The sequence below is a fragment of the Pelophylax lessonae genome (genome assembly GCF_965119305.1).
Source record: "Pelophylax lessonae genome assembly, chromosome: 9".
Taxonomy (NCBI): Eukaryota; Metazoa; Chordata; class Amphibia; order Anura; family Ranidae; genus Pelophylax; species Pelophylax lessonae.
Window position 1 is genome coordinate 177,921,883 of NC_138776.1, and position 24,953 is coordinate 177,946,835.

General features: G+C 44.6%; 1 protein-coding gene across 1 annotated transcript in view; it reads left to right on the forward strand.

Moving 5' to 3' along the window:
- The first annotated feature begins 2,908 nt into the window (after window positions 1-2,908).
- Window positions 2,909-24,953, forward strand: part of SAMD8 (sterile alpha motif domain containing 8) — a 48,341-nt gene continuing 26,296 nt past the window's right edge. Inside the window, exon 1 of the mRNA XM_082268103.1 lies at window positions 2,909-3,482. Within this exon, the coding sequence (XP_082124229.1) occupies window positions 2,911-3,482 (572 nt within the window). The 5' untranslated portion in view covers window positions 2,909-2,910. The remainder of the gene's footprint in view (window positions 3,483-24,953) is intronic.

The window sequence follows — 24,953 nt, forward strand, 5'->3', positions numbered from 1 at the left end:
CAGGGCCCAAAACTCTAGAAGTGAGAGAGAGCCGAGAATCCGGTAAGTAAATCTTTTTATTGTTCCCCCTAAGCCAGTGAACCTTGGCACCCCAGATGTTTTAGTTTCCCATGATGCTCAACTACGCTGCAGAGTGCATGAGCATCATGGGAAATTAGGTTCCAAAACATCTGGGGTGCCAAGGTTCGCCATCACTGCCCTAGGCCTAAAAGGGCAATTAACCCTTGCAGTGTGAATGCAAGGGATACATTTTTAGCTGCCTGAGTAAGGTAGAAGAGGTCTTTCACCTTGGGACACCAGCAAAAAGCTGAAGATTCAAAGAGCAGGGTAGCGTTATAGGGTAGATACCCAGGGGGCGTGTCCTCAAAAGCTTGCCAGTATCCAATCAACTCAAAGTATCAGCCTATAACCCAGGGTCTATGAATATTCAACCTGTGTCCTATGTTGTACTATTATGATATGCTATTTGCTAAAGGTTAGAGTTCATTAACAGCTGTGTTTTGTGTTTATGCAAATGTTTTTTTGCTCATTAAAGCCCCTTTCACACATACGGTCCGTTCAGTTTATCAGTTCAGTCACGTCAAAATGTATCCGTTTGTCGTCAGTTTGTCGTCAGTTTGTCGTCAGTTTGTCGTCAGTTTGTCGTCCGTTTGTCGTCCGTTTGTCGTCCGTTTGTCGTCCGTTATCTGTTTTTCATCCGTTGTCATCCGTTATCTGTTTTTCATCCGTTGTCGTCCGTTTTTCGCCCGATCCGTTTTTTTGACGGATGAAAAATAGGGCATTCATACGTTCAAAAAAACGGACATTGACGGAAGCGGATGAAAACGGATGTTAACGGATGATCATCAGTTGTCATCCGTTTTTACATAGAGATACATTGATGTCCGTTTTTCATCCGTCAACGGATGGATGAAAAACGGACAAACGGACAGCATGTGTGAAAGGGGCCTAAGATGAGCTGCATTGAGGCAGACCATTCATTTAAAGCATGGATGCTCAACTTGTGGCCCTTCAGCTGCTGCAGAACTACAAGTTCCATGAGGCATTGCAAGCCACTGACAGTTACAAGCATGACTCCCAAAGGCAGAATTATGATGGGGCTTGTAGTTCTGCAACAGCTGGAGGGCCACAAGTTGAGCACCCATGATTTAAAGTGTATTTAAACTTCCCTTATTTGCCATCTTTTGGTCTGATAAATATACCATTAAAAATGTTTTTGTTACATAGTTAGTCAGGTTGAAAATACACAAGTCCACACATGTAAGTTTCTAAAATACCTGTTGACCTGATCAGAAATAGATGATCACAGGGGTAAAGAAATACCATAATGCAAAATGAAAAATAAATACATTTAAAGGGTAAGTTCACCTTTTAAGCTAAGCAAAAAATAATAAATTAAATTTTTTTGCAGGAAAGCATTTGCATCCACGATTCAGTGATTACAGGTGCAATGTTAGGCTCCTGCAGATGTGTCTTCCAGGTTTCTGCCCATACCAAATTAGGGGCTTTTAGTTAGAAAACTGGAGGAAGATTCAATGGATTACCAGTGCGCCGATATGCGCACACTAGTTGTCAATTGGTAACAACTAGCCGCTGAGAGCACGAGTGGGCCGCTCTTGCCCCTTCCACAGCCCAGCGCTCAAGTGTGCGTGGGGGGGCAAAGCATAGAGCTACTGACTGTCAGCAGCTCTCTGCTCAGGGAGCTGTGAGAACCGAGGAAAGTATGTATATATAAAAAAAAATATATATATAATATATGCGTCTCTTTTATTGGTGCGAATGTCTGACATGGCTTTGTAACACCTTGTATGGAAGGTCCTGTACAGTGCACCACCTGCTAAAGATCCGGTTCAAGCCTGGGCTTCTGAGCGACTGCTTTGGCTCTCAGTCAGAAGCGATTATTCATTAGACTGTAGACACCCATTTGGTTGTTAGCTGAACAATATGCAATGCAGGTGATGTATTGCAAATAAAGTAAAATTGCCAAGCAGCAGCCAGGGACACATCTTAACCACTTCTGGACCAAAAGGATTTACCACCTTAATGACCAGGCCATTTTTTGCAATTATTTCAACTGACAATTGCGCGGTCATGCAATGCTGTAACCAAATGAAATTTGGCATTTTTTTCCCCCACAAATGGCTTTCTTTTGGTGGTATTAGATCACCTCTGTGATTTTTTTTTTTTTTTTGAGCTATAAACAATAAAAAAATAAACTTTTTTATGTTCTGCTATATAACGTTCCCAATAAAAAAAAAATTAAAAATCGAATGTGTTTTCCCTTCCAGGGTGGGGCGAGGGGAGTTGTGATTATTGCTAATGGTTATAACAGCTGCTAGCAATAATCGCATGTAAAATCTGACAGGCTGGTTATACCCAAGTTGATCGATCATACATGGTTCGAATCTCAGGCGGTTCCAGCTCTAGCAGCTGAGATTCCAACGATCTATGGCCAGCCTAAGTTACAGCTTTCTTAGAATGCTTAGCCAAATATAAAATCAGCCTTTTGGCTGCCCAGGCTACCAATGCTTACCAATAACAGGGCATTGTTCAGCCTCCATAGTACTGGTTTACAACGGCAGCCTGAAAAAGCAGATGCCATCATTTGCAGTCAATTTGGAAAGTCATTTATTATGGTAATTAAAGCTTGAGTTATCCATTAAGACCCCACATTTTGTATACTATTGAAAGTGTGTGCATTATATTTAGTATAGGCAAGGTCGACCTCACCGATCTATAACCTGGATATCGCTGATATTTTACATTTAGTACATACAGAAAAGAACATATTATCTCTAAATTAAACAAGTCTTAAGATTCTTTAGAATAGCACTTTGAGCTGAATAATGGCCTTAATCCTGCACAACAAACATCTAACCTTATCTTCTGTCCACACAGGTGTCTAAAGAAATGGCAAGCAACAGCCAGTTATGTATTCGCCGCTGGACCACCAAACATGTGGCCAAATGGTTGAGAGAAGAAGGGTTTTGTGACTATGTAGATCTCCTGTGCAACAAACATCGATTAGATGGCACTGCTTTGATGGCCCTAACAGAGTATGATCTGCGTTCTCCTCCACTGGGGATTAAAGTTCTTGGTGACATCAAGCGTCTTATGCTTTCTATCCGCAAACTGCAGAAGCAACATGTCGGTGTCCTAGAGGAGCTGGGGTTGAGTACGGAAGCAAGTCCTGGAATCCTCAGCCTCAGTGCACCATCTAGTCCTGACTGGTTGTGTAATGGCGAACTGACACGAGACTATGATGGACATGGAGTGGACTCTAGTGTAGAACCTCATCAGTACTCCAACGGAAAAAACAAGCACCCCCCAAAGAGACTTGATCCTGAGTACTGGAAGACAGCAATTAGCGGTGTATATGTTTTCATAGTGTTTGGCTTCACCTCTTTCATAATGGTTATAGTCCATGAACGAGTTCCAGATATGCAGACATATCCTCCACTGCCAGATATCTTCCTGGACAGGTGAGTAAATATTCTGAAAGTTCTGAGGTGAAGTCTAGATTCTAATGCTACGGAAGACCATTCACTCTTTTTTAAGTTTTGGCGTTTTGGCTAGAACAGTAGGGGTAGGAACCAATGTTTTTTTGCTGTCCGGCATGCTTTTGATTCCTATCCTGGTGACCATTCAGAAAGTGAGAGGAAAACTTATAATATTAAACCCCAAAAAACAAAAATGTATTATATTGCAGCTTATAATTCATTAGATGTGGTGACTGCATTAGTTTTCTGTTCTTTGGCTTTTACCCTCGGTTTTCACCTGGTTCTCTGGCCAGTAGCACACCTCCTGTATTAGTAATACACACCTGTGGAGGAATGAGCACAGGAGGCACAGCAGACAGCAGCATTGTCAGTCGGGTAAGTTAGTGTTAAATGTATTTAGCAGATTTAGATACACTACAAATTGAAGCTAAACTCCAGCTCACACTTTTATAATCCGTTACAGCAAACCATTTATTTCATTTTGGGATAAAGGTTTGGCATGAGTAAGTGAAAGCTGATCATTTTAATCACCCCCCACGCCAGTGTTAAGGTGTTTGCCTCATCCATGTAAACTGATACATTCTGCTGGAGAGCTTGAGATAGTGAAAAATAACAGACTTGCTGTAAAAAATAGAAGAAAGAGAGCCTAAAAAAGAAAGCTATAGAATGTGTGCTTTTGTATTTATTACTATTTTAATGAGTACAAAACAACAATAACACCTAATGGCCTTCAAACCTAAATCCAAAAAAAAAAAAATCTATTTTGGCTGGGGAATCCAGTTTAGGTTGCCATATAGTACATGACTAAGGTAACATTTAGGAGCTAGCCAGCCAAGTCTAGGAGCCATCAGGAAACATGCACAGTTGGCAAAAACAAGCAAGGGATGATGAAATTGCAGTAAATAGAGAACTTCTCCATTTTACCTAAATGTAAAATCAAACCCAGGCATTAGATGTATAACTGGATTGCAGTGTATCCTGGAAAAGGCTCTGTTCACTACATTTTGTATTGCTAAATGCCTGTCCGCTGTGGAGGGGCCTGCTTGTAGAATTTGAGTTCTGTGCTGTAACAATTACATGACCACGTACTTCTCTTCCCGCGATGAAACCTTGCAGGGTGCTTTTCTGCCTTAGGCTATATATGCTCCATTTACAACTGTATATTACACAGCATAAAACACATTTGCAGTGCTGATATGGAAATTAGAATAGACTTAGTTGCACATGCACGTTTTAGGATAGTAAATTACAAGAAATGTTTGCCATCATTTCTGCTTTAACATTGTTTTAGCTTTTGAAATTAAAGTGGAGTATAGGGAAAGGGCATAATGCTTTCAAATGATCATTATTAGGGTTGAACTGAATGTAGAAAGGGAAGACTTTCTATACTATAAGGCATGGGTCTATAATTTTTATCATAGGTGTATTTTAAGTGACAGAGACAGAATATCAACCAAAAATCCAGAAAAAAACTCATGATACAAATGTTTTAAATTGAGTTGCAGTCCAGTGGGTACAGTAAGCATTTGATCTCCCACCAACCAACAACAATTCTGGCTCCCACAGACTGGCTACAGTATGCATTACACAGATTAGTCCTGTCAGTTTAAGAAGGTGCTCCTAACAACAACTTGTGATGTGTATAAAAGACACCTGTCCACAGAATCTTTCTTGCATTCAAACTCACCATCATGGGCAGGACCAAAGAGCACGTCAGGGACAAGATTGTAGACCTGCACAAGGCTGGAATGGGCTACAAGACCATCAGCAAGAAGCTTGGTGGGAAGGAGACAACTGCTAGAGTGAATTATTTGCAAATGGAAGAAATACAAAATAACCATCAATCCCCTTGGTCTGGAGCTCCATACAAGATTTAGCCTCATGGGGGTAAGGATGATCAGGATCACGGGAGGAGCTTGTGAATGACCTCAAGGCAGTTGGGACCACAGTCCTCAAACAAACCATCTCAGTCCAGGAAGTAGTCTTCTAGTTTGCTTTATCAGCAGCTGAATGCATAGCTTTTTATAACCCTACTGTAAAGGTGCTCCAGGTCTTAAATTTACACATGTATGTGATATAACTCCTACTTTCTGCTTGTAGGAACTCTAATAAATTCATGCTGGTTTTCATAGGACATGATTCTACGTTGGCTCCAAACACGGTAAACAGTGCAGTGCATCTCCGTTGGCTCCAGCACTGTAAACCGTGCAGTGAGTATTCACAGCACAGCAGTATTGACACATACTCACTGTCTGAACACGTTTTATGTTACACTCCTTTTTAGGGAATAATTTGAGACATGGTCATTTTCCCTAATCCTCCACCCTCAAGCACCCCCTTCCCCTTTACCTGAAGCATTGGGTTTTTCTCCCTGGAGTGTCACAGCTATGCATTGCTATGCCTGTGACGGCTGTATCATCCATTCACAAGGATCTGCGAATGGAAAGACTACAGCTTCCATCTGCCACTGCAGCAGAAAGGACTCCTAGATCTTGACTGAACACCAGGACAGTGACCTCACCACACTCAAAGTGCAGTGTTTATTTCCTCCATCCCCATAAGACCTCGTTCACACTGGGGCGACCTGGTCACCTGACAAGTCGCCGTGGGTCGCCTTCCATAGAGCAGCACAGGACCCGTTCTAATAGGAGCGACACAAGTCGCTCCGACTTAGAAAAAGGGGCTGGAGCTTCTTTGGGGCGACCCGGAGCGACCTGCATAGACTTCATAACATTGATGTCCGTCCCGGCCGCTCCGAGGTCACGGTGCGAGCTGCGCACTGCGACTTCACAGGTCGCCACCGCAAGTCGGGTCGCCCCAGTGTGAACGGGGTCTAACAGTTATAGCTCTGTACCTCTGTATGGACCTGCAGCTGGGATGTAAACAATGCAGGAGCCTGTGCGTTCCACCTGTGATGCTCGGATCACGGTTGCGTGCTCTGCAGGCATCACTACAAACCTGTAATAAATGCACTTTTATATTTTTTAAATGTGAGTGCCTTTTGTTAATTTGTTTTCAAAAGGTGGACTATGCTTTCAAATGTTTTACATTTCCAGTGTGCTTGCCTATAGCTGCATTGAGGTAGAGTAAATAAAGTGTCTCTAACACTGGAGTCATTCTTTAATGGTGGGCATACATGACCAAATAAAACTATGCAACACATCTGAGCCTTTCTAGTAATGTTGGAGCTGTGAATAATCTAGAACTATAGGCAAAACTTTTTATTTTAATTTTGGATAAAGTAAGGTAGGGTTAAAAATCCTATCTGTGTTGGGGGAGACTTACCTTAATTTCCTGTTCCATAGCCAAAACAGGAAGTGAGAGGAAAGCCTTGCAAAGGGAGCCCCTCCCAGGTCACCAGAACTAGTGTCTTCATTGGAAGATGCCCCCTCTTTTACTGATCTGGGGACAACCCAAAATTTAGGATTTTCTTTCACTTTCAGTAATAACAGTAAACAGGACAAATTCGTAGAGTGAATCTCCCTAATGCGGACACAGTGATCTACAATTATCAGGCAAATTTTATTTTTGAGGATTGATTTCACTATTGAACAACTACAGTGCTCTCGGTCAGCCCAAAATGTTAATGTACCCCAAACCTGAATATTTAGGAAAAGTGAGGTTTTGGCTTTCTTAGGAGAATATCTGTGTGGACAATTATTGGGCAACCATAGGCTTGGTTTACATTGGTGCGATGCAGGAAACCCTGCGAATCCACTTGCACCCGACTCTCAGGCAGATTCAAACCGCTGAGAGTGTCAATACAAAGTTATTGACACCCCAAAATCGGTCTGCATATCGCATTGCGAATTGTGAATTCTGACCGGAATCAGATCGCATAAGTGTAAACACCAATGCAATCTGATTCTGGTGCAGACCACAAAAAGGCTCCTGCACGGGTTGTGTCTGAAAGTGATGCAAATTCAGCCATACAATCTGTATGGCTGAATTTGCATTGCACAGACATTGCCAGTGATTTGCACAACAGTGTGGTGTGAATCGCATGCAAAGTTTTCCATCGCACCAATGTGAACAGAGCCTTAGGGTGCATAAATTATTATGCAACTAAATGAAAATTTTCCCATCTCACTTGTTTATTTTCATCCGTAAGACCGCATTCACACTGAAGCGGCACGACTCGACTCCTGCGCTACTTCGGTGGCGACCTGTGAAGTCCCGTGCACCACGACTTCAGCGCGACTTGCACGGACTTCACATAATTGAAGTCAATGCAAGTCGCTCCGAGGTCGCCCCAAAGTAGTACAGGGCTTTTTTTCTAAGTCGGAGCGACTTGTGTCGCTCCTATTAGAACGGGTCCTGTAGCAGTGCATGGACCGCGACTTGTTAGGCTGACAAGTCGCGGCAGTATGATTGGAGCCTAAAAGTGAGAATAATAAACAATTGCCTCAAAATTTACAAATAAACATTTCTAACATTAAAAAAAAAAAAAATCAGTGACCAATAATAGCCATCCTTCTTTTACAAACAACAGTCATAAGCCTTCTATTTATGGAGTCTGTCAGTTTCTTGATCTGTTGACGATCATTTTTTCTCTAGCGCTCATCGACAGACGTAGTCCTCGGTGATACACCACCTTCGGGTTATGTTACCTCCGCAGGAGCAGGACTAGACAGGAAATTAAAAAGCTCTGGCCACACCCTAGGGGCAGTCCCAGAGGGTATATCCTCTCTCTCTCTGCCTCAGCAAATCAGTTATTTTCTGTCTAGTTAGGAGTAAGGACCTAGATACCTTGCTGGGATCTTAGGTCCTGGCAAGAATTTTTTTCTAAAAGGATTTTTAGACAGCTTTTTTTCTCCAGTGTTCCTGTGAGATCTTCAAGCAAGAAAGCTGAACTGGGCGACGGGCTGGATGTCGAGATCCGGTGGTCACCCCAGTTCAGCCTACGAGCGCGTGCAGGCCATAGCTCCGCGCTGGGTCGGCCGCGACAAAGTCCCATTAAAAGGACTGAACCCGCGAGTTAAACGTCTCGCTGAAACGCCAAAGACCATGAGTCACGGCGTCCGTATCGGTCGACAGCCCTCCCGCTCCGGTGGAGAGGGGTACTGTCAGGAGTTGGTGCCCGCTTGGTTCCGGTATGGTGAGTAGTATGTTCCCCCTTTTTCCCTGACTGGTTTTGTGGTGAACGCGGGCCCCTCTCTGTATGGTAAGAAAGAGTTCTTTCTATCCTATAACATGTCACAAATCCTCCTACTTTGAGTGTGATTTTATGTGTGCAAAAAGCCAGGAGGCTTGGTTTGGGAGCTAACAATCTATTGTATACATGTTTTAAGGATGTAATCTGTGGCATTCTGGGAATCTTATGGGTTAAGTATAAGCTACCTACCAGTCAGAAGCCATGGACATGTAGACTGCCTTCCTAATCAGATCTCCAGCTATTAGCAGGCCTCCCGAACGGCCATGCGGTCCGCCAGGGCCGGTACCGCCAACCACGCCATATCCCCATGCAGAGAGAGTGTTGTGTGCCTGCAGCACACCGCTAGTCAGCACAGGCCGCCGCCATTTTTTTTTGCTGGATCGCACGAGCCGCCATTTTGGCGTAGCCTCGTGTCTCCAGCATGGGGGCGGCCATGTTTGAGGTGATTCTACACCTCGTGGAGCTTGGGGGAGGCGCCGGAAGGCGTGCAGAGGGGCGGAGCCGCCTCCCTTCTTCCTGGGCAGCCAGCCAAAAGACTTCCTGTTTGTCTAAGACAGCGCTGTAAGCTGTTGCAGTTTAACTCTGAACATCAAGTGGTGAGCCTGGGGGTCTATCTCTCTCTCTCTCGATCGATAGGGATCCCTAGCAGGTAACACTAAGGGGTTTTTTTGTGGCACTGAGGGTCAAAAAAAAAAAAAAAAAAAAAGTTTTTTCTTTACTTTTGAATTATATCATCCAGGAAGTAACTGGAGTTATTATGGACCCTGCCACACATATTCCCCCACCTGTTTCCCTCGAGGGGGCCTCGGGACCCGCCGGTGCACAGAGTATAGAGTCATTTACAGCAATTTTGGAGTCTATGGTGGCTCGGGTGGAGGCGGCCTGTCAGGGACGGGGGTCAAGGAAGCGACCCCCGCCTACCCCTATACTATCTGACACCTCTGACTCTGATTCAGAGATGGTCACTGCAGTTGCAGGTTCCTCTGCAAGGGCTGTTATCCCAGGTAAAGCCCCCTCAGACAGTGAGGAGGACGCTTCTTCTCCTGCTATAATTCAGGAAGAAGCATTGGTGGACGCACTAGTTGTGGCAGTGCAAGAAACCTTAAAACTTGAGGCTTTACCGGCAGAGGCAACTGAAACAGAAAGGCCTTTTGGGACTAATAAGCCCATAAAGACGGCGAAGGCTTTTCCTGTACCTAAATGTTTTGGTAATCAGATTAAAGGAGAATGGGAGCATTCTAAACGTACCTTTACTATTTCCAAGCGTATTGCTAGACGCTATCCGTTTGAGGAATCCATCATTAAGAAATGGACGGTACCACCAGTCGTGGATCCGCCTATTTCCAGGCTGAATAAAGCCACGGTTATTCCAGTGGAGGACACTTCGTCCTTTAAGGATCCGGTGGATCGAAAGATAGAAGCGGAGTCCCGCACTATCTTTTCTCTGATAGGGTCAGCATTTAGACCAGTAATTGTTATTGGTCTAGTTTCCCAGACACTTACGGAATGGGCGAAAATGGTACGCCAAGATCTTAGGGGAAAAGATATTCCCCAGGAGACATCTGATTTGATAGAACAGATCATACAAGGGCTACGGTTTATCTGTGACGCAGCCTTGGACACTACTCCCTTGTTAGGGCATGCATCTAAGTTAGCAGTGATTCCCAGACGTGTGCTGTGGTTAAAATGCTGGTCAGCTGACCTAGGTTCCAAAAAGACTTTGACCAATCTCCCTTTTCAGGGGAATCGTCTATTTGGAGCCAACCTAGATGAAATCATTAAGGATGCCACCGGGGGCAAGAGTACTTTTTTGCCACAGGCTGCAAAAGTTAAGGGACCTCGCAACAAGCGAGGACCTTTCTTTACCGCCCATAAAGGGCGCCCGGCTGGTACTCCCGGGAAAGGCAAGACTCCTCCAGGAGGGTTCAAGAAGGGATGGTCGGACAAGCAGAGGACCAACCCAGCCAAACCCGAAGTAAAGGAGTACACAGCCTGAAGGTGCGCCCCCACCCGATTTCAGGGTGGGGGGACGTTTTCACCGGTATTCAGGACATTAGATCGAGCATCTACCACTACTACCGGTGCGATTCTTCCCTTCCAACATTTAAGTACAGGAAGCGGTAGTTACCGTTCCCTGTATAGATCTTTTCCTTTACCTTTTCCTAAGATTAGTCCCGATACCTCACAGGAATCGGATCTGATTGACCAGATAGGCCAAGTAGCCTCTAGTCGGGTGACTTCGGTCCCTGAGGTTCAACCAGAAAAGATCACCTTTCCTGATAACTATCAGGTATCTGATAAATGTGTGGGAACAGAAAACGACCAGACTTTCTCGGATGGTCGGGGCCAGATAGCTCTAGGGACGCCTGGTTCAGATCCTATCAGCGCCAGTGGTCCTAGAAATTCTAGGCTGGCCTCTTCAAGCCGGCCTGGCCGACTTGGACATGTTAGTCGCAGACGTTCCGTGGGAACTTCGTCTCAGGGAGTGTCTGTAGTCTCTAGGACCTATTTACCTTCGTGCTTTACAGTCGCTGGTTTTAATGGCCTGGCCATTGAGACCCAAGTACTGAAGGACAGAGGTTTGTCTACTTCAGTCATTCCTACCCTTATTAAAGCAAGGAAAGCGACTTCCAGCAAAGTCTATTATCACACATGGAAGACTTACATTGCGTGGTGCGAATCTTTAGGATTTCCTCCACGTACCTATTCGGTGTCTCGAATATTGGCCTTTTTGCAACAAGGGGTTGAGCAGAAGCTAGCCTTGAGCACCATCAAGGGTCAAGTTTCAGCATTAGCAATCTTCTTTCAGAAACCTTTAGCTACCAAATCCTTGGTGCGGAATTTCATCCAGGGGGTGCGGCACCTGGCTCCTCCAGTCCGCGCGCCCTTACCGCCCTGGGATCTTAATTTGGTTTTGTCGGTTCTACAGAAACCTCCCTTTGAAAACATCAGGGAGATTCCCTTGCTTACTTTATCCCAGAAGGTGGCCTTCTTGGTGGCTATTACTTCTGCTCGCAGGGTGTCAGAACTGGCTGCATTATCATGCCAGTCCCCATACCTAGTGATTCATAGGGATAAGGTAGTACTTCATCCTAAGCCATCTTTTCTTCCTAAGGTGGTTTCAGATTTTCATCTGAATGAAGATATTGTACTACCTTCCTTGTGTCCTCAGCCCAAGCATCATCGGGAACATGCGTTGCATTCCTTGGATGTGGTTCGGGCAATCAGGGTATACCTGAAAGCTACGGAATCATTCCGTAAGACGGATTCACTTTTTGTGATCACGGATGGCCCCAGAAAGGGTTTGCCTGCATCTGCCGCGACCATTGCCAAATGGATTAGACAAACGGTGGTACAGGCTTATTCTATTAAGGGTCAGAGTCCTCCGTTCCCTGTTAGGGCGCACTCCACTCGAGCGCTCAGTACTTCCTGGGCCTTTCGCCATCAGGCGTCAGTGGTCCAGGTATGTAAGGCGGCCACTTGGTCGTCGGTACATACCTTTACTAAATTCTATAAAATTGATGTGACGGCATCGGCGGATGCCTCATTTGGCCGCAAGGTTTTGCAGGCCGCAATTTGAGGAGACCGGTGGTCTACCTCGAGGGTTTTTTTCTGTTTGAAAATTGTTTTGTTGAGTCTCATCATTAAGGATGAGCATTGTAAACTTCTAGTTGGCACCGGTTGGGCCTTCTAGATTGGGATTTGATTTCCATTTTCCCACCCCTCAGTTGTGATACTGCTCTGGGACGTCCCGAAGGTGGTGTATCACCGAGGACTACGTCTGTCGATGAGCGCTAGAGAAAAATGGATTTTTGTAAAATCTTACCGTAAAATCCTTTTCTCTTAGCTCATCGACAGACGTAGTCCCCGCCCCTCTGTTTTGGAGTTGGGTTGGGTTAAATTCTCTAAGCACTGCTTTTTCACATAACTGATTTTCTGAGGCAGAGAGAGAGAGGATATACCCTCTGGGACTGCCCCTAGGGTGTGGCCAGAGCTTTTTAATTTCCTGTCTAGTCCTGCTCCTGCGGAGGTAACATAACCCGAAGGTGGTGTATCACCGAGGACTACGTCTGTCGATGAGCTAAGAGAAAAGGATTTTACGGTAAGATTTTACAAAAATCCATTTTTTGTGTAGCAGCAACCACAGCCTCCCAAACACTGTTCAGAGACGTGTACTGTTTTTTTCCTTCATTGTAAATCTCCCGTTTAGGAAGGGTCCACAAGTTCTCAATAGAGTTTAGGTCAGGTGAGGAAGGGGGGCCATGTCATTATTCTTTCATCTTTAAGGCCTTTACTGGCTAGACACGCAGTAGAGTACTTTGATGCATGCGATGGAGCATTGTCCTGCAGAGGTATCATGGTCCTCTAGAGAGATGCAGACTTTTTTCTGTACCACTGCTTGAAGAAAGTATCTTCTAAAAACTGGCAATAGGTTTGAGAGTTGATTTTGAGACCATCTTCAACCCGAAAAGATCCATCTAGCTCATTTTTATTAATACCAGCCCATAACTGTACCCCACCTCCACCTTGCTGTCGTCTGCCGAAGTGGAGCTCTGTGCCATTACTGATCTAGCCACAGGCCCATTATCTGGTCCATCAAGAGTCACTTTCATCTTATCAGTCCATGAAACCGGTAAAATAAAATCTGTTTTCAGATATTTCTTGGGTTTCAGCCTTACTTACCTTGGCCATGTTTCAGAGCACTGAAGACCTTGTACTTCTGGGCACTCCAGGTAGGTTGCCATTCTGGAATATCTGATATCCTTAAATCCAGTAAGCATTCAAGTTTATAGAGCCTGGAGTTGGACAACCTGCATAAAAATGATACTCGCCTAATCTACACACACTGTAATCCTTCTTCGCTCTATCCAAAACAAAAAAAAAAGCTTTGCCTTTAGGCCCCTTTCACACTAGTGCGACTTGTCCCGCGGTTTTGGACCGCAAAATCGCATGACAAGTCGTTTTTCATTATTTTCAATTAGCCCCATTCATATCAGTGCGTTTTGAAGTCGCACCGACTACTTTGCCACGATTTGATTGCGTTTTGAGCCATAGCCATTGCTTTCAAAATCGTGCCGCAAAATCGCGGTAAAATCACGTTGCATAAGTGTGAAAGGGGCCTTCGTTATACTTTTACGTGGTAACCTGTTGCAAATCTATCAAATGGCAGTGTGAAGCATCTGCTTTGTTTCTGCTTATTTTAGAATTTAGACTTTATTAGTGATTTGTTTTCCACTTTCACACAGTAAAACATAGAGACTAAATAGCTGGCTAGTGGGGGTTATGGAAGCTGGAAAGATAACATTGCGTAATATATCACAGCCCGTGTTATGTCTGAATCAGCAGCTGCTGTTCATTTCTTCACTTCAAGATGAACTAGAGTAACTTCTGACATACATTGGATTGAGGCTCACATGTCAGATCATAACAATGTTAGAATGAGGCAACATCCTCTGCAATCAAAGGATATGTAAACCCATGTAATCCTGTTCTCAAGAATAATGAAATGCAAAGTAGCAAACAATATCCCTCCTCTTGGCTCCAGTCCAAGTAAATGGCCCCCAAGGCTCTTACTGCTTTTCCTAATAGTAGAGGTAACCTAAAGTGGACCTTTCATAAATGTTTGCACTTAGTCTAGATCAGTGGTCTCCAAACTGCGGCCCAGGGGCCGGATGCAGCTCTTTGCTTGATTTTATCGGGTCCTTGTGGGGTTACTGACACCAACAGGGCACTATTCCTCCCACTGACACCAATGATGGGGCATTCTGCCACATACTGACATCAATAATGGGCCATTATTCCTCCCACTGACACCAGCAATGGTGCAATATTCCTCCCACTGACACCAATAATCAGGCACTATTCCTCCCACGGATACCAATGATGGTGCACTATTCCTCCAACTGACACCAGTGATGGGGCACTATTCCTCCCACTGACACCACTGTTGGGGCACTATTCCTCCCACTGACACCACTGATGGGGCACTATTCCTCCCACTTACACCACTGATGGGGCACTATTCCTCCCACTGATCCCAATGATGGGGCACTATTCCTCCCACTAATACCAATGATGGGGCACTATTCCTCCCATTGATACCAATGATGGGGCAATAGTCCACCAATGATTATTCCACATACTGACATCAATAATGGGGTACTATTGCTCTCACTGACACCAGTGATGGGGCAATATTCCTCTCACTCACACCAGTGATGGGGCAATGGTTCTCTCACTGACACCAGTGATGGGCAATAGTCCTCCCACTGACACCAGTGATGGGGCCCTATGCCTCCCGCTGATACCAATGATGGGGCCCTATGCCTCCCACTGATACCAATGATGGGGCACAATTCCTCCCATTGATACCAATGATGGGGCACTATGCCTCCCACTGACACCAATGATGGGGCATTCTTCCACATACTGACATCAATAATGGGGTACTATTCCTCTCACTGATACCAATGATTGGACACTAGTCTTCCCACTGACACCAGTGATGGGGCAATATTCCTCCCACTGACACCAATAATCGGGCATTATTCCTCTCACTGACACCAGTGATGGGGCCCTATGCCTCCCACTGGAATCAGTGATGGGGCCCTATGCCTCCCACTGATATCAATGTTGGGGCCCTATGCCTCCCACTGATACCAATGATGGGGCACTATTCCTCCCACTGACACCAGTGATGGGAAAAAAATCCTCCCACTGGAACCAGTGATGGGGCCCTATGCCTCCCACTGATACCAATGATGGGGCCCTATGCCTCCCACTGATATCAGTGTTGGGGCCCTATGCCTCCCACTGATACCAATGATGGGGCACTATTCCTCCCACTGTCACCAGTGATGGGGCACTATTCCTCCCACTGACACCAGTGATGGGTCACTGTCTCCCACGGACACCAGTGATGGGTCACTGTCTCCCACGGACACCAATGATGGGTCACTATGTCTCCCACGGACACCAATGATGGGTCACTATGTCTCCCACGGACACCAATGATGGGGCACTATGTCTCCCACAGACACCAATGATGGGGTAAATGTCCCCTTTGTTTGGAAAGACATTCACGTCACTTGTGTTATTATGTATTATTGCACTTGCTGATGCAGGTCAAATGCATTGATTTGATGTGCGCTGAAATATTTTTTTTTTTATCGCGTTGTGTTGATGTGCAATTTTTTTTTTTTTTTCTTTCCACAGCAGAAGCCAAAGTACTTCATTTATTTTTTAAAGGGGAACTTCACTTTCATAAAAAATATAGCCAAAAATAATATAGCATATACAACTGCCATACAAGCCATATTACAATTTTTAGTTATTAAAAATGAGCCTTTCAGCCCTTGTCATTTTCTGTGAAATTGAATGCAATATGACAACCTTGGGGTGTTCTGTACAGAAATGTCTTTTCCTCCCTGTGGGATTGGCTCACTGATTTTCCCAGACTTCTACACTAATATTAGGCATCCATTGCAATAGAAATGTTAGCTTTGGTGAGATATTCTGCAAGGATTAAATATTTCTAAAGCTATGCAGATGTTGCAGCTTCGCTCATCAAAAGGCTAAAGCTAGGTTTACGCCAGCCAGAGATCTGTAATGAATCGCTTTCAGAGCATGGCTAACCAGCCGCTGTCTGGTGTTCAAGAGGCGATCCTGTTGTCTATTAAAAAGGAGTTCCAGCCTGTTAAAAAAAAAAAAAGCCGCTACAAATACTGTAGCGGCAGACTTTTAATATAAGGACACTTGCATGTCTAGGGATCCCGCAATGTCGGCACTCCTAGTCGATTTGTGATTCGGCTTCAGGTGCAAGTGCTGGCATCTGTAGTAGGGAAAAAGGAAATGAAGCCTTGTGGCTTCACAGCCTGTCTCCTCCTGCACATACGCGAGTCGCACTGCGCTTTCGGAATGGTCCAGCCGTCTTCTGGGACCTGTGTGTCTCTCAGAAGGCAGCAGGGGAAAGAGAAGGGGCCAGAAATGTTGTAGATCGCCGAGCGGCGATCTTACCCAGAAGTGGGAGCGGGTACCTGTCAAAACTAGGTACCCGCCCCCCCTCCCCAAAAAGTGCCAAATGTGGTGGTGGAATGCCTTTTTTATTTACTCTTGCTGAATGACAGTGTATAATGGGGCTAATGGATTTGGCTCCCGGTTACGCCATGGACCTATTGACTTGAATTGCTGAATTTGACAGGCATTGTTGCCGCAGCAAGTGAAAAGCCTCCCCTGGCTGTTTAGTTTTTAGCCGCCAGAGGGTGTTAACTGTGGCTTAGCCACCTGTTTTCACCATCCTGACTGTCCATGCGAAAAAGGGATTAAGCTGTACACACTACTAGGTTTTTTTTTTTTGTTCAATGCAGCGGATTAAACAAAAAAAAAAAAACCTGACAGCTCGGGTCGGAGCTGCTGTAGTAACAATCCGATGTTGTACAGTGATTTCCCCTGATGTGCTATTGTGTTCTGACAGGGGGACGTCCCCCCACCAGAACACTCCGGTCAGTGCTCCCAGCCATTGGCTGAGGGTGCTGATCGGGAGCCAATCACCACAAAGTTTTCAGTAATGACCCTTCAACAGAAGCCAGCTGCCATACACACAGGCCTAAAATTGGCCGGTTTCTATTGAACTGCCCGATGAAGCCCCGATATTCGGCCCGTGTATACTGGTCTTCAGAGTGCTCAAGTTTATTATAATGAACCAGTCCCTCCCATTCAGAATCAGTATCCAGAGGACACTGTGGAATAAACAGCTTTTTTCTTCAGAGCAGGAAAATGTAGCATTCTGCCAAGTTGATCACTGAGGGAAATTTTTTCTCAATGAAAGTGCTGTTATAATTTAAAGCAGAACTAAACCCATCAATTTAACAGTTTACTAAAACAGTTGCATTCAAAGCATGCCATGAATGATAACTGACACTGCTATTTTTTTACTCAAACGAACTGTCAAGCCATAAAATGGTTAGTCATAACTAATCACATGTGCAACACTATGGCAACTGCAGATGAAAGAAGGGTTAGGAGAAAGTAGTTATGCGTTAATGCATGCTGCAGCGTGCTAGTATGCTGCATATCAAGGCAACATGTTCCATTCCACCCCACACACATTAACACAGCATGGTGGTGTGAGCTGGACCTATTTTCAATAGTGGATATCAACTCTTGGATGCATTGAGCCTGGGTTGTACAATGCAGCCCAATGAATGTGGTGTGAATTGACCCTTTCTGGTTTGTTTTCTTCCCCCTTCCTCTTAAGCATTCACAAATACCTTTTTTTCTGGTACACCCTTTCACTTCCTTATTCCTTGGACAGGCAAAGATGCTGGATCCATTGGCCACAGATGAACATGCACAAGATTTGTAGTAGGGATCGACCGATATCGTTTTTTCGTTGCCGATACCAATATTTTGGCCAATGCATATTGGTATCCGCGGATATGTACCAATATTTTCGTACATTTAAAAAAAAAATTTTTGACAGGTACTCTTGTGGAGGGATCTGGGGCTCTAAAAGTCCCCAAACCCCTCCTCTGCTCTTAAAAGCATTGAAAACGCCAAGTTTGGCTGTTTTGAATGCTGTCATTTTTTTTAATCTGTCGCTGAGTACCCGGAAGTGATGTCATGACACCACTTCCAGGTTTTTGCATGGAGACCCGATCTGAGCCGAATGCGGCTTTGATCGAGTCTTCGGCGGCCGAGCAGGCTGGTTGCCTGGGTCTCCCGGTGGGACAGGAGACACGGACGAGGCCGCGGAAGGTGGCAGGAGGGGGGGACCACCCCTCCCGCTCCTTATAATGACAGCTGAGCAGCTTCTTTGCCGCATCGGTTGTCATTAAAAGACAGCCGACCGTCGGCTATGGATGCCGGTACCGGGGTGATGCCTCTAGCTGCAGGCATCACCTCCGGTACAAGCACTTTCCGAAATATAGGTAATATTGACCACCTTGGGAAAGTGCAGATCGGCCCTTGATATATCTGCTTTGCCGATAATCGGTCGATCTCGAATCTGTAGCCCATCCATGAGTCTCTCCTGGTGTGTGTGACATGTGTGGGGCTCGTTCACAGGGGGAGATTACATACATTCCCGTGCAAGGACATGTTCTATCATAACAGGGATGCACAGGTGTCACATACATCCCCCTGCCAGCAGTCCCAGTGTTGTTTATGGGGACACAGCAGCTGCACGGGCACAGCCGCTGCTCCCAATATAGCATAGGTGCAGGAGCAGGGCTGTACATTTGCACGGATGTCACATTCGGAGTAGAGCTGCATGATTCTGGATAAAATGGGAATCACTATTTATTTTTTTTTTTTTTTTTTGCTTAGAATAAAGATCACGATTCTCTGCCGATTGTGAAGAACTTTTTTATGTTGAAGATTTACAACCCCTGAACATTAGGTTCGCAAACAAGATGGCAATAAAATAAAACCGAATACTCTTTTCTTCAATCAAATTTAGAGATGAAAAATAACGTAATTTGTAAAGAAATAAAAATAAAAGTTTTATATTTTAGGGTCTTTTTTTTTTTTTTTTTTTTTTTTTTTTTTTTACTACTCGCAGATACCAATTACCAATGACTACCGCAACTTTCTAATTTACACTTCAGCTGTCAGCAATGTTACAAAGCATTGAAAAGTTATTTTACAAATTAAATATATATATATATTTCTTTTTTCAATGTGAAACGTGTAAATATATGTTAAAGGTGTAAAAATATTAATGAACAAAGCAAACAAAAAAAGTTTTAATTATTAATAGTTTAAAAAATTAAAGTAAATGAAAGAAAAAAAAATCAACAGGAAAATAATTAAATGGAGGAGAATAATGAGTTAATAAGGATGATTAGAGTAAATTAAAGGTTAATAGGATTTGTCATGTTATGTTTATTATGTGAATAAACTTATTTCTCTTAAGGGTTAACAGGGGGGTCAAACAGAGGTACAATTTAATAACCCCCCCCCAAAGAAAACTTTTTTACTTGACAAGGTTGCTTTAAACTGACTTTGCAGACCGAAGTTCATCCCTTTGATCTGAAAATCAATGAACAGAAGGACAGATAAGATGATACAATGTTTCTTTTTATCCTGACTCTTTCTGGCTGTGCAATGTTAATAAAACCTAACCCAAATTTAAATTTTTTTTTTGCACTATAAACAAAAAAATAAATGGTTTTTGCTTTCTGCTTTAAAACACATCCAATAAAAAAAATTGAATTTCTTCATCAATTTAGGCCAATATGTATTCTACTACAATGTGCAAAAGTTATAGCGTCTACAAACTATGGGATTTTTGACTTGATAAGACTAATATTGCCTTAATATTAATTAATTATTAATGAATGAATTAAATAAATTAAATTAATGAATTAATATTGACTTAATAAGACTATTGACTTTTTATTTTGTTTACCAGTAATGACGGTGATTAGCGATTTTTAGCGGGACTGTGACACATTTTAGGGAGCAGTGAAACCAATACAGTAAACAGAGCTAACAAAAAAATGCACTGTCACTGTACTAATGACACTGGCAGGGAAGGGGTTAACGGGCGATCATAGGGTTAAATGTGTTCCCTGGGAGTGCTTTCTAACTGTGGTGGGGTGGGGGGTGCTTTGACTGGGGGAAGACAGAGAACCGTGTTCCTGCTTAGCGGAAGCACATGATCTCCATCTTCCCCTCTGACAGAATGGCGATCTGCCTTGTTTACATAGGCAGATCACCGTTCTGCCTGTCTCTTTAACAATCACTGTGTGCCAGTGAACATTGGGTCCACCAGACCCCCTGATTGGCTCCTGCTGTGTCCAATCACAGTGGTACTGGGTCGCCAGCAGCACGCGTGCCCAGACCTGAAAAAAGAAATAATGTACGGGTGCATGATTTCGCGCCTAAGGGCCGCCCTGCCGCAGTATATGTACATGGAGTGGTCCCTAAGCAGTTAATGAAGAGCTTGCTAGCCTCCCTAGCGGTATTCCCGAGTGTGGCTCGGAGTTAATATTCAGTGCCAAAAGCGGTAACCCCCAGCCACAATCGGGATTACCCCAGAATGATACTCCCCTTCCCCTGCAATCTCCCGCTTTCCCCCCCAGCCTTCCTCTAGCTGTCCTCCCTCTGTGTGTTTGGCCGATGCCAGCACCGTCTTCCTGTTCCCTTCCCTGCGAGCGCCTTGTTGCAGGGGAATGGAACCGGCGGGAGATTAAAAAAAAAAATAATAATAATCTGTTAGGATTACAATTTTGTATCATGCCATTTCACCTAGAGGCTTTTCCAGTGCCCTGCCAGTACTTTTTGCGGTACTTTGTGCCTGGAAAATTGATGACGTCCATTGGGTCCTAAAAGCGCTCTTGTAGCTCAAAAGCACTTTTGGACGAACTGGAAAACAGCGACGGTGAATGGGAAATATTTGAATAACTGAGTGATAGCGATTCATGGGAAAATTCGTCATCCGGTACTAAAAGTGACAACAGCGATGATTCTGCAACTGAGCTCAGCGATGTGCGGACTTGGTGCTCTATTGATTGCGGTACGGATCAGGCAGCGCCCCCAAGATTCTTATTTACTGGAGCACCTGGTATGAAAGTTAACGTTGACCCAAAAAAACCTCTTGGCATACCTACAATTATTTCTGACCAATGAGGTTACTGAAAATATATTTACCGATACCAACCGGTACAAAGAGCAACAATTGGCTACACATCGGAAGTTTGTAAAATGCAGAAAGTGGGAACCACTGACCAAAGATGACATTTGGAAATTTCTGGGCCTAATAATTCTTCAGGGAGTGGTGGGGAAACCCCTGCAGAAGTGGTATTGGACAACCAATACATTACTTGCCACTCCATTCTTTGGCACGGTCATGTCAAAGCACAGATTCTCCCTCATAATGAAATATCTCCACTTCGAAAACAATGAAGAATTTGATGAAATGTATCATTATTATTATTATAATTTATGATTTCGTGTTTCAAACTTTATCATACCCGGGATGTCTACTAGACTCTTATTTGGACAGATTTAAGTGAGTTATTCCTAAGAATTACAGGCCTAAAATATAAAACAACTTATTTCCATGCAATACAATGTACCGCTTTTAGCACAAAAATTCTGACATAATCAGACCGCCAGAAAGGCCAATGAACTAATTTGGTAAATTTTAACTTTAAATAAATAATGACTTGAGGTGTGGAGTATGTGTGGGGACCCGCTTTGGCCCCATTCCAACGCTTTGCCTTCTCCTTTTCTCCCATTCCATCTATCTTCTCCTTTTTCTTCTTTGTTTTACTTTAAGACTTCATGTACACTGGCCTCTAAGGCTCCATTTATAACTGAGCGTATCGTTTTTTCTGCGTTTTTTTTTTTCGGGCGTTCTTCAGGCGTTTTTTAAGGTGTTTGGAGGCAGGCATTGACATCAAACAAAAAGGCTTGTAATCTGCCAAATAAGAAGCTCATGTACTTTTTTGACCTTCAGGCATTTTGCTTCAGGCGACAAAATGCTCAGATGTGAACCGGGGCCATTTAAATTAACCACTTACCGCCCGCCCGCCGTCATATGACGGCGGGACGGTGCGGCTATTATCCTGGGCGGACGTCATATGACGTGACCCAGTAAATGCACGGCAGGCGCGCGATCGCGGGCGCGCCGCCGTGCACTGCCGGTGTCGGCGTGTCCCCGGGGACACAGCCGGTCACCGGCAGGGGGGAAACAGCCAATAGGCATGGCTGTTTCCCACGTGATCGGCTGTGTTCCAATGACACAGCCGATCACAATGGAGGCGCCCGGGAGATGACCGCGCATGCGCGATCGGGAGCGCGCAGCGCGGTCATGTCGGTGGCACTGTGTTCCGTAGGAACACAGCTGTCACCGGCGGTAGTAAACAGTCACTGATAGTGACTGTTTACTATGTGATCGGCTGTGAATCCATTCACAGCCGATCACAAAATGTAAACAAAGAGCAGTAACTCACTGTTACTAGCTCTTCTCCCCTCATACAGTTTCCAGTATGAGGGGAGAAGAGCTAGAAATAGTGAGTTACTGCTCTGTACACCTGTAAAAAGTAAAAAGCACACAAATAAAGGTCCCCCACACACAGTCCTCAGCCCCCCCCCAATGTCCCCTGTCACCCAACAGTCACCTCATCAGTGCCCAGAAATTGACACCCATAAGGCTACGTTCACATGTGAGAGTAGCGATCGCAGGCAGAATAACCGCGATTCTGCCCGCGATCCGGAAATCATTGCAAATCGCGGGACGCCTGTGCGTTGCCCGTGATTTGCAATAGCACCCCAAACGCTGTGCGATGTTGCCGCCATTTCCGCCTGCCGAATCGCGGTAACATCGCGCAAACATCGCATGATGCCCAAAAAAGGTACAAGAGTTTCTTTGGGGCGTCATGCGTTGTTTGCGTGATGTTACCTCGATTCGGCAGGCGGAAATCGCTGCAACATCGCACAGCATTTGGGGTGCTATTGCAAATCACGGGCAACGCACAGGCGTCCCGCCATTTGCAATGATTTCTGGATCACGGGCAGAATCGCAGTGATTCTGCCCGTGATCGCTACGCTCACATGTGAACGTAGCCTAAAATTCACCGGTCACCAGAGACTGCCATCAGTACCGCCGTGCACCATCGCCCGTCACCTGTCACCCATCAGTGACCATCGCCCGTCACCTGTCACCCCATCAATCACCGTCACCTGTCACCCCATCAAACATCGTCACCTGTCACCCCATCAGTCACCGTCATCTGTCACCCTATCAATCATCGTCATTTGACACCCCATCAGTGATCGTCACTTGTCACCCCATCAATCATCGTCACATGTCACCCCGTCAGTGATTGTCATTTGTCACCTCATCAATCATCGTCTCCTGTCACCCCATCAGTCATCGTCACCTGTCACCCCATCAGTCATCGTCACCTGTCACCCCATCAGTCATCGTCACCTGTCACCCCATCAGTCATCGTCACCTGTCACCCCATCAGTCATCGTCACCTGTCACCCCATCAGTCATTGTCACCTGTCACCCCATCAGTCATTGTCACCTGTCACCCCATCAGTCATCGTCACCTGTCACCCCATCAGTCATCGTCACCTGTTTGTCATATACATGCAATCACTTACTGACCGCCTAACGACTATATGCGTCGGCCATTAAAGCTAAATACTGGAGTTATGGCAGCAGATAGCCCCCATAACCCCGGTATTTTTTGAAACGGCGGGCGGTCGGCTTTCAGATAAGGGTGGTCCCAGTGGCGGATTCGCCGCGGAATTACCCTTACGGTGCAGGGGAAGAGGTGCCCCCCCCCCTCCTGCCGCGTCCCAGACGTTTTCCCAGCTTACCGGACCCGCCGGCAGCGGGGAAAACTATCCGGTCCCGGATCCTCAGAGACAGGAAGTCGAGTGAGGGCAAGATGGCCCTCACTCAACTCTATGGTCTTGGAGGACCGGAGCTACGTCAAAAGACGTTGCCTAGCAACCGGTTTAAAGGGCCGCTTTTTTTTTTTGCTTTTTTTTTTTTTCCTCTTTCAACAATTTTTTTTTTTTTTTTCTTTTTTAGTGTAGTTGTGAGGTGTGAGGTCTTTTTGACCCCAGATCTCACAATAAAGAGGACCTGTCATGCCTATTTCTATTACAAGGGATGTTTACATTCCTTGTAATAGGAATAAAAATGATCAAAACATTTTTTTTTTAAACTGTGTAAAAATAAAAAAATAATAAATAAAATAAATAGGAAAAAAAAAAAAAAAAAAAATTAAAGCGCCCTGCCTCCGTTAGCTCGCGCGCAGAAGCAAACGCATACGCAAGTCCCGCCCACATATGTAAACGGTGTTCAAACCATACATGTGAGGTATCGCCGCGATCGTTAGAGCGAGAGCAATAATTTGAGCCATAGACCTCCTCTGTAACTCTAAGCTAGTAACCTGCAGAAATTTTTAAAATGTTGCCTATGGGGATTTTTAAGTACCAATGTTTGGCGCCATTCTGTGAGCATGCACAATTTTGAAGCATGACATGTTGGGTATCTAATTACTCGGCGTAACATTATCTTTCATATTATGGAAAAAAAATGTGCTAAATTTACTGTTTTCTTATGTTTTAGTTCAAAAAAGTGAATTTTTTTTCAAAAAAATCGCATTTGGAAGACTGCTGCGCAAATATGGTGTGATAAAAAATATTGCAACGATCTCCATTTTATTCTCTAGGGTCTCTGCTAAAAAAAAATATATAATGTTTGGGGGTTCTGAGTAGTTTTCTAGCAAAAAAAAAATGATTTTAGTTTGTAAACACCAAGTGTCAAA